This window comes from Petaurus breviceps, unplaced genomic scaffold (assembly GCF_028583685.1).
Source record: "Petaurus breviceps papuanus isolate PSGF00001 unplaced genomic scaffold, PetGlider_PUasm1.0 577, whole genome shotgun sequence".
NCBI classification, from domain to species: Eukaryota; Metazoa; Chordata; class Mammalia; order Diprotodontia; family Petauridae; genus Petaurus; species Petaurus breviceps.
In genome coordinates this window covers 1,550,013-1,558,250 of record NW_027186389.1, presented here as the reverse complement: position 1 = coordinate 1,558,250, position 8,238 = coordinate 1,550,013, and the positions used below count along the sequence as shown (strand labels likewise).

General features: G+C 62.2%; 4 protein-coding genes across 4 annotated transcripts in view; 3 read left to right on the top strand and 1 right to left on the bottom strand.

Moving 5' to 3' along the window:
* Positions 1 to 8,238, top strand: part of SULT2B1 (sulfotransferase family 2B member 1) — a 125,706-nt gene that overhangs the window by 25,246 nt on the left and 92,222 nt on the right. The gene's annotated exons all lie outside the window — the stretch shown is intronic.
* GRWD1 (glutamate rich WD repeat containing 1) overlaps positions 1 to 8,238 on the top strand; it is a 57,451-nt gene that overhangs the window by 25,240 nt on the left and 23,973 nt on the right. The gene's annotated exons all lie outside the window — the stretch shown is intronic.
* Positions 674 to 3,419, bottom strand: KDELR1 (KDEL endoplasmic reticulum protein retention receptor 1). Its single transcript, XM_069103419.1, has 5 exons — positions 3,277 to 3,419; positions 2,780 to 2,880; positions 2,401 to 2,559; positions 1,492 to 1,744; positions 674 to 1,268 (listed from the first exon to the last, which is right to left on the bottom strand). The coding sequence occupies exons 1-5, from the start codon at positions 3,365 to 3,367 to the stop codon at positions 1,234 to 1,236; spliced, it is 639 nt and encodes a 212-aa protein (XP_068959520.1). The 5' UTR covers positions 3,368 to 3,419; the 3' UTR covers positions 674 to 1,233.
* GRIN2D (glutamate ionotropic receptor NMDA type subunit 2D) overlaps positions 4,291 to 8,238 on the top strand; it is a 23,022-nt gene continuing 19,074 nt past the window's right edge. The window contains exon 1 of the mRNA XM_069103417.1: positions 4,291 to 5,493. The gene's annotated coding sequence lies outside the window, so the exon portion shown is untranslated. The remainder of the gene's footprint in view (positions 5,494 to 8,238) is intronic.

Genomic DNA, 8,238 nt, shown 5'->3' with positions numbered 1-8,238 from the left:
CTCCCTAACCCCAGAGAAAAGACTTATTTCTTCCAAGGAAAAGTTAGTGAACAAGCTGTTCAGTCACAGGAAAGTTACTAAGCTCTAGTCCCCCTGACTTGGTCCTGGGACAGCCTCACAAACCTCCCTAACCCCAGAGAAAAGACTTATTTCTTCCAAGGAAAAGTTAGTGAACAAGCTGTTCAGCCACAGAAAAGTTTGTAAGCTCTTCTGCCAGCCTCAGTCTCCTCCTCCATAAAAGGGGAAAAATCATTATGGCATGGCTTCACTCACAGAGTAGTCTTGAGGACACCAAGCACCTGAATGTCCACAGGGATGGGATTTCAGTGACTAAGGCCTTCAGAAACCAGACTTTGCACAGGTCCTCCTGGGGCAGCCTCCCACAATCCCTGTGGATGTTTGGGCAAAGCATGCCAGCCGGGGCTGGAAGGCCCAGCCAATTTCCTGTACACACTGGAGGGGACTTTAGGGGCCAAGCCCATCGTGTGCCTAGCTGCAAAGAGGACACGCATCAAGGCAGATGGGGGGGGGGGGTGCTCTTTCCCAGGCCTCCGATGGCCAGAACTGCTTCTGATCTGCAGAGGACAGTCATTACTGGGTTAGTAAGGGTCCCTTACACTGGGACCCTAGGAGGAGAAACACCAGGAAACAGACAGGCAAACAGACAAGCAGACAGTGGGAAGTTCATTTTTGTCTTTATTTCAAGTGAACAAGGAGTTAGCCATCAATTCTGTACAAAAATGGGGCATGGCCCCTTCCCTCCCTCCCCATGCCCCTGGACAAAAAAAGATATAAAAGATGGGGGGAGGAGTCACCCCACCAGCCCCTCCAATGCTCCAGAAAAACAGCTGGAGGAGGGGCCCTGTTGGCCAGGGAAGAGGCTGAGGGTTTGGCAATGTCTGCAGGGAAGTGGGGTTCAGCAGGGGAACTCCCCATCCACCCCCCCGACAGTTTCTAAAATCACGCCTGTCCAAAGGCTGACAAGATGACAGAAGGAAAAACGGAGTTATCGAAATCCCAACCAAATCAAAAACAGATTTCTCTAAAAGGCAAAACGCTAGAGAGAAGCGAGGCCCTGAACTCTTGTTCTCCATGCCCTGGGGAGCAGAGGAGGGGGGTGGGGACCCCTTGGACTGGATGGGTCCTGGGCCCCCTGCCCCATCCCCCCATGCTGCCGGCTGTCTCCTCTCGCCTTCGCTGCTTCTGCTGCGGAGCTGCCCTGGGGATCCTCCACTATGCAGGAAGGCTCAGCTTCTTCCCCTTTAAAACTGAGGGAGGGGGACAGAAAGAGAGAGGGGGTGAGAGTCAACAGTGGGAGGTAAGTGCAGGCCCTCCCCATATACACAGCGCGGCCACACGTGCTCGCACATGCACCCTGACCCGGGGCTGGGAAAATGGGGAAGAGGCAGGAATGGCGGGGCCAGGGAGGAGACCAGGGAAGAGGAGACCAGGGAAGGGGATCCCCCCCGCCGCGTCCCCAGACCTGGCTACCTTTGGTGATATAGAGGTAAAAGAAGTCACAGTAAAGCACAGTCTGCACCAGGCCGGCCACGATGGCGATGAGGTCAAAGAAGCCTTCGAACTGGTAGCGCCAGATCCAATTGAACAGGTAGAGCGTCCTGTAGACGCCCAGGGCAAACAGGTAATGGCTGGTGATGGTCTCGGCCTCTCCCGTCTTGCTCACCATGAACAGCTGTGGCAGGATGGCCACAGACTCCAGGTAAATGGAGAAGGTCCATAGGATCTGGGGGGCGGAGAGAATGGTGCGGTGAAATGAGCGAGGTCAGAAGGGAGGGTCGGGGAGGCAGGGAAAGGTAGAGCCAAGCTCTCCAGGGAGGCTGGGTGGGAGTCAAGCTGGGCCAGGGGCAGGGAAGGACGAAGGAGGAGATAGGAGAGGGGGGTCAGAGGGCAAGGGCGCACAGGCAGGAAGGGAGCAGGAAATAGGGAGATGAAGAGGGCTGAACGAGCTGAGAACAGAGCTGAGGGGTACAGGACACAAGGAAAAAGGAGGGTGAAGGCAGAAAAGCTGGGCTAGAGGGGGAAGGCCCCCAGGAGGTAGAATAGAGGTGGGGATCCAGGCCAGGGATGGGGGGAGAGACAGAGAGAGGTGAGGCAGAGGGGAGGAAAAGAGACGGCACAATCGTTAGAGGATCGCTCTGGGGGTCCCCTCCCCCCTCACCAGCTGCTGAGACCAGGCCAAGGACCATGGGGGGATGCGTGCTGCTGGGGCTTCTCCCCTTCAGTCCCAGTGGATAGTTACCGCCCAAGCCCAGGGTGCTGCACTGTGTGACCCAACCAAGCCATGATCCCCAACAATCAAAGTCCCCTCAAAAGGTGCTCCCCAGTTCTGTGAGGGAGTGGGGGGGGCCCGATCTCTCACCTCCCTCAGGGCAGGCTCACCTCCAGTGGTGTGAAATCATGGTTGACTAGAAAGGCCAAGATGGCTGTGGGAACCACAAGGAACTCCACTCGGAAGGTGTCGTGGTTGCCGTCATAGGTGGCCTTAAACTTGCTATAGATCATCCAGACGGTGGTGAAGGAGCAGGCAATGTAGACCACCTGTGGGAGGTGGAGACCTTCTGGAACTAGGTCTCCACTGGGGACCCCAGCTGATGGTCCCCAGGAGGTCCCCCTCCCCGGAATCCCTCCCAGCCGCCCCCAGGCCTGAAGACCTCAGCCCCCCCCCCAGACGCCCCCCCCCCCCTCCCCACAGGACCCCAGCCCCCTCCCCTCCCCCACAGGGCCCCTCCCGGTCCCCCACCCCCAGAAGCCCCCGAACCTTCATGGACGTGTTGTAGAGGGAGATATAGTTGGTGAACAGGTCTAGGTAGCGGGCGGTGAACACCACTGCGAACAGGATCTGACTCTTCCCGGAGATTCCTGGGGGACGACGAGGGGCTCAGCGCGGCCTCACGGGGGGACCGGGCCCCTTCCGGCCCGTCCCCGCCGGCCTGCCTCTCCCGGCCCGCCCTGCCCCTTTCCCAGGGCCCACAGCCAGGGGGCGGGCCGGGCTGCGGGCGGGCCCCGAGCTACTAGAGGTCCGGGCTTGGCCGGGCCCGCCTAGGCCCGGCTGGGCCCGGCCTCCGGGCGCAGGCCGCCCCCCCGCCCCCCGGGGGGGGGGGGGGGGCCGGCCCGAGGGGGGCGGTTAGGCCCGGGCGGCTCCCTCCCCCAGAGGCGCACGTCAGTGGCCGCGGCTCCCTCCCCCGCCTCCCTGGAGGATCCCCGGGGCGCCCCTCCCCCTCCCCCGGGCAGGGGTCTCGCGCCCCCCGCCCTCACCGGCGCAGGAGCGGGACTTCCAGATCTTGAGCAGCAGCAGGATGATGGCCAGGAGGTGGGAGAGGTCCCCCAGAAATCGGAAGAGGTTCATGGCCGGGGCCGGGGGCGCCGGGCCGGGGGCCGGGGGCCGGGGCGGGGGGCGCACACGTCCGGGTCCGGAGGCGCCGGCGGGGGAGCGCTCGAGGCCCCGAGCTGGCGGAGGCGGCGGCGGCGGCGGCGGCGGCGGCGGCAGCAGCGGCGGCGCGGGGCGAAGGCGGGGGGCGGGGGCGGGGGCGGGGAGGAGGGAGGAGGGAACGGGGGCGCCGCCCCCCCCGGGGGGGGGACCCCGCCGCCGGGGGGGGCGGGGGCCCGCTCACAGCCCGCGCCCCCTCCCAGCGGGCCCCGGCGCTGGGGGCCCCGCCGCTGTCTGGGGGCTCCGGGGTGCCGGCTCCCCGCCCGTCCCCCGCCCATCCATTCATTACCCGAGAGTGGGGAGCCCGGGCCCTGGGGTCCCTGACGGGCTGGGGAGGAGCAGGGGGCTGCGGGGCTGGACGTCTAGGTCCTCCCAGAGCAGAGAAGAAGCGAGGCTCCCGAGGACGCCGGCGTCCCCGAAGGGGCCTGGGTCCCCGACGGGCTGCTGGCGCTGAGCCCCGGGAACAGCGCAAGGGGCTAGGGCGAGCGGAAGGTGGAAAAGCGGGGGTCCCGCCCCTCGGCGTGTGCCCCCTCCCCGGGTCCGCGAGAGCCGAGGGTGTATCTGGGGGCTGGAAGGGGGGGGGCATCCCTTTCTTTAGGTCTCCCCCCCCCCAGCAGCTTGTGGCCCCCCCGCCACATCTGGGGAGTCCCCTCCCTCTGCAGCCCCGGGGGGTCCCCCCCAGGGGCCCTGCGGGGAGGGCCGCGGCTGTCTCCGCGAGAGGGGCAGACGCGGACTGAATGTTAATCACCCCGGGAGCCTGTGTTCTAGCGGGCGTGTGTCCCTCTCCCCCGTCCCCCCTCCCTCCCCCCCCTCTCCCTCCCCTCCCCTCCGCTCCGCTCGGGCTCGGGCTCCTTCACTCAGCCTCCCGCCCCCCGCCCCGGCTTAGGTGTGTGTGGCAGGCGGGCGGGCGGGGTGGGTCTGGCTGTCTGTCCGTCTGTCTGTGTCAGTCGGTCCCGTCCTTTGCTGCAGGGGTGGGTAAGGGGGGGCTACTCTGCGGTCTCAGCATCTCCTCTCTCCAGCGGCTGCCAGGTGGGTGTCGGTGGGTCCGTCTTTCCTGGGGAAGCAGCGGGTATCAGATGGGGTGCTGGTGGTCTGCGTCTGGGGTGTCTGTGTGTAATTGTATTGCGTGTGTGTAAGGGGGCGGGGTGGAGAGAATTCTGTCTGCCTTTACCTTGAACTGGTTGTCTGTCCTCTCCTCCCCCCCCCCCCATCTGTCATCTGTCTGCACCTGAGACCTGGCTTCTGTCTGGAGCCTCCCCTCCCTTCTGTCTGTCTGTCTGTCTGTGTGCCTGGGTCCAGTTGGGCTTTTGTCTCGGTGTCTGGCTCTGTGTGACCCAGTGTCTGGCTTGTGTGTCTCTGTGTCCCTCTGTCCGGCTGTGTATGGATGAGCTGGTTTTCTCTGTGTATCCATGTCTGTCTGTCTGTCTGTGTGAGGGTGTCTGTGTCCCTGTGTCCAGCTGTGTGTCTGTATGGATGTGCGTTTCTGTGTGTGTGTGTGTGTGTGTGTGTGTGTGTGGTGAGTGTGTGTCTCCCACTCCTTTCCAATGAGGGGGTGTTGTGGGGGGAATCCCTGGGAAGTGAGGCTGTGCGTGTGTCCCTGTCTGCCTGTAGGGGAGAAAGGGAGACAGGTAGCCAGGCAGGCTGTTTCTGAGGTGACCCTAGACAAACAGGCAGGAGACCCTGGAGGGAAGGTAGGGGGAGGGCAGGTAGCACAGAAGCAGAGACTTCATCGGGCAGCCATATAGACGGCCAGAGGAGGGGGAAGACCTCAGGCGGCTGGGGGAGGGAGGGGCACCCCAGGCAGGTGAGACCGGGATCCCCATGGGGTGGAGGGCCTGCCACTTACCGCAGCACCTAAGGCAGCATCCTGGGCCCAACTTTCAATGCAACACGTGTAGCCTGCCGAGCCTGGCCCCCACCTGAAGCCCTGGGGGACCGATGGCACTGAGCCCCTCACCTGCTGTGTCCTTCTAGAGCCTGAGTCTGGGCCCCTGTCCCAGCCATCGTCACTCCCCTCCCCCACGACACAACAGGGTCATGAAAAGGTAAGGCCACAAGGAGTTGGGCTTTCAGTGGGGTGGGACCCCCAGACCCTGGGCTGAGCAAAGGGGCAGTGTCTCCTGCCCTGCTCTCTCCTCTTCCTCTCATTCTAGACACACACACACACACAAACACACACAATCCTGCCCCAACCTACTCCCCCAGGCCCCGTTCTTTCTCCTGTCTCCCTTCCTCATGGCTCCCCATCCTCTCTGCCCTCACCACTTTCCCTGTCCCCTCATCAGTTTCTCAGCCCCTTCCGGGTTTCCTGTCCTCATTTCTCTTCCATTCATTCTCCCTCCGTGTCCTTCTGCCTTTTTCCATAGGTTCTTCCCTGTACCCTCTCTTCCTCTCCACCCATGTCTCCCCTCTGTCTCCTGACTCTCCCTGTCCCCCATCTTTCCTTTCTCCTCTCTTACCATCCTGTCTTTCTCCCTCCTTCGCCCCACTTCTCTTATTTTTCTGTTCCCCTCCTCCCTTCCCATCTCCCCTCCTCTCTTCTTGTCCCTTGCTCCCCCCATTTCTCCTTTCCCTATCCCTCTCTCCCTGTCCCCATTTCCCCCTCTCTCTTCTCCCTGCATCTTTCTCCCCCCTGGGTCTCTCTCTTCTTCCCTATCACTATTTTCCTCCGTCCACTTCTCTCTGTCCCTCTTTCCCTCCCCATCCCACCTCCTCCCTCCCTTTTCTTCCAGTATCCATCCCCACTCCATCCCCTCTCCTCAGTCCCTGTCCCTGTTCCCAAGGGCTGTGACTGTGCTATTAATGCTGCTTACAAGGCCCTGAAGGTCGTCCAGGCCCCTGGCCCCATGCCCTGGACACCCCCTCCCCACACAAGCCTCCTGTCGTGGAGGGCATCCAAACGCCCTCTCCCCTTGCTCATTCTCCTCATTCCTGGGGTCTGGGGGATGGAAATGTGGAAAATATGTGTTTTGATGGGGGGGGGGGGCGGAGAACAGGAGGACAGGACTGTCTGCGGCATCAGGCACCACCGCTAACTGCGGTGAACGGCCCCCGGGGGGAGGATCAAAGTGTTGGAGGGGAGAAGGCAGGCATGAATGAGTGGCTGCCCCGTCCACCAGCAACTCCCCCCTCCCCGCTCCCCTCCTTCCTCTGCAGAGCCGACCCAGGGAAATGGGCCGGGGTAGATGGGATGGCCCAGGAGGGGAATGCAGGCGATCACCTCCCAGAGTGAAGGAGGCCAGGGAGGGGAGCCTGTCCCAGAGGATTGGGGCTCCGAGGTCCCTGAGAACCCCCGTTTGTGGAACTGGATGGAGGTTGGGAGCTGGGTCAGAAGCTTGGGTCTCCGCAGGGGTCAGGGTGGGCACAAGTTGGATCCTTGAGGTATCAAAGGCTGGGTTTTAGAGGCCACAGGGTCCCTGCTTTCATCTCTTAAATTAAAATGAGATGAGGGTGGGGTGGGGCTTTAAAACGACCGGGATAGGTGCCTGGGTCCTGAGGGGCACCTTATTCTTTCCTGTTTGTTGCACGGAATTGAACTAAAACCAGATTCATGGGTTCCTAAGTCGGTGAGGACAGGGGGATACCTGTTCCATGGGGAACAGCACCCCACATTCTGCTGTGTGGCTAGAGCTGGCTGGGGAGGGAATGGCAGGAAGAGAAACCGAGGGAAGGGGGGGTGATATTAACCCCACGGGGGCCAGGCCACAGCTGTGGGTTATTTTGGGGTGGAAGCTGGGGGGTGCTATTCTGAGCACTAATCAAGCCGCCAGCTAATGAGTGCCAGAGAGGGGGAGGAGCTCCTTCGAGCCCCTGGCCTCAGCACCCTGGGCAGAGGCAGGGCCTCCCCTCTCTCTATCCCTCCCCCAGCTGTCAAGCCCGCTGCCATGGCAACCCATGGGGATACTGACAGCCAGCTTGGACTGACAGCCTTCCCTGGCTCAGGGTTGCCCTCAGAGAAGCAGGTGTCCATGCCCCAGCCCTTTACCCCCCAGGGCTCCAGGCGTCTGGAACCCCAACCCCTGCCCTTTTGGGGACCCAGGTATGTGGGCCCCAGTCCCCACTTCCTTAGGGACCCAGGTATCCAGATCCAGCTCATGCCCTTCTCGGACCTAGGCACCTTGGTTCCCCAGGCCTCCTAAGGACCCCGAGTCCAGCCGTCGGGGACAGGAAGAGGACTCTGTGTTCCCTCCAATTTGCTAAATTGCTCTGGGCTAGCGGCCAGCATCCCCCCACTCCTCAACTCCCAATTACCACAGCTGAACCCCACCCAGGCCCCCCCTCTCCACCCTCAGCCCTGGGGCAGCTGGGACCAGCGTGAGGTGGAGCCTGGGGCAGTGAGGAGAATGGGGGGGACATAAATGGATAAGAGACAGCTGGGAGGGAGTCGGGCGGGGGGAGATAGAGGCACTGGTGGGGAGCAAGGTTGGGGAAGAGGATGAAGACAGGAGGGGGCCGGGTGGGACAAGGTGGCTGGGAAGGAGCTGGAGGAAGTGGGATGGGGAGAGAAGAGCCAGGAATGGGGCTAGTGGAGGGTAGGAGGCAGAGACAAGGGAGTAGGGGTCAGTCCCACTGACCCTCTCTTCTTTTTTGTCTGCCCTTCCTCCTCTTTTCTTCCCTCCTCTCTCAAATTTTTCTTTCTCTCATTTACCCTTCATCCCTTCCTCCCTGGGGGATGGGGGTGGGGGATGTCTCTCTGTGCTTCCATGTCTCTGTCTCTGTGTGTCTCTCACTTTTGGTGTCCCCCCTCGCTCTTGTCCCTCTTGTTTCTTCTCTCTCTCTCTCTCTCTCTC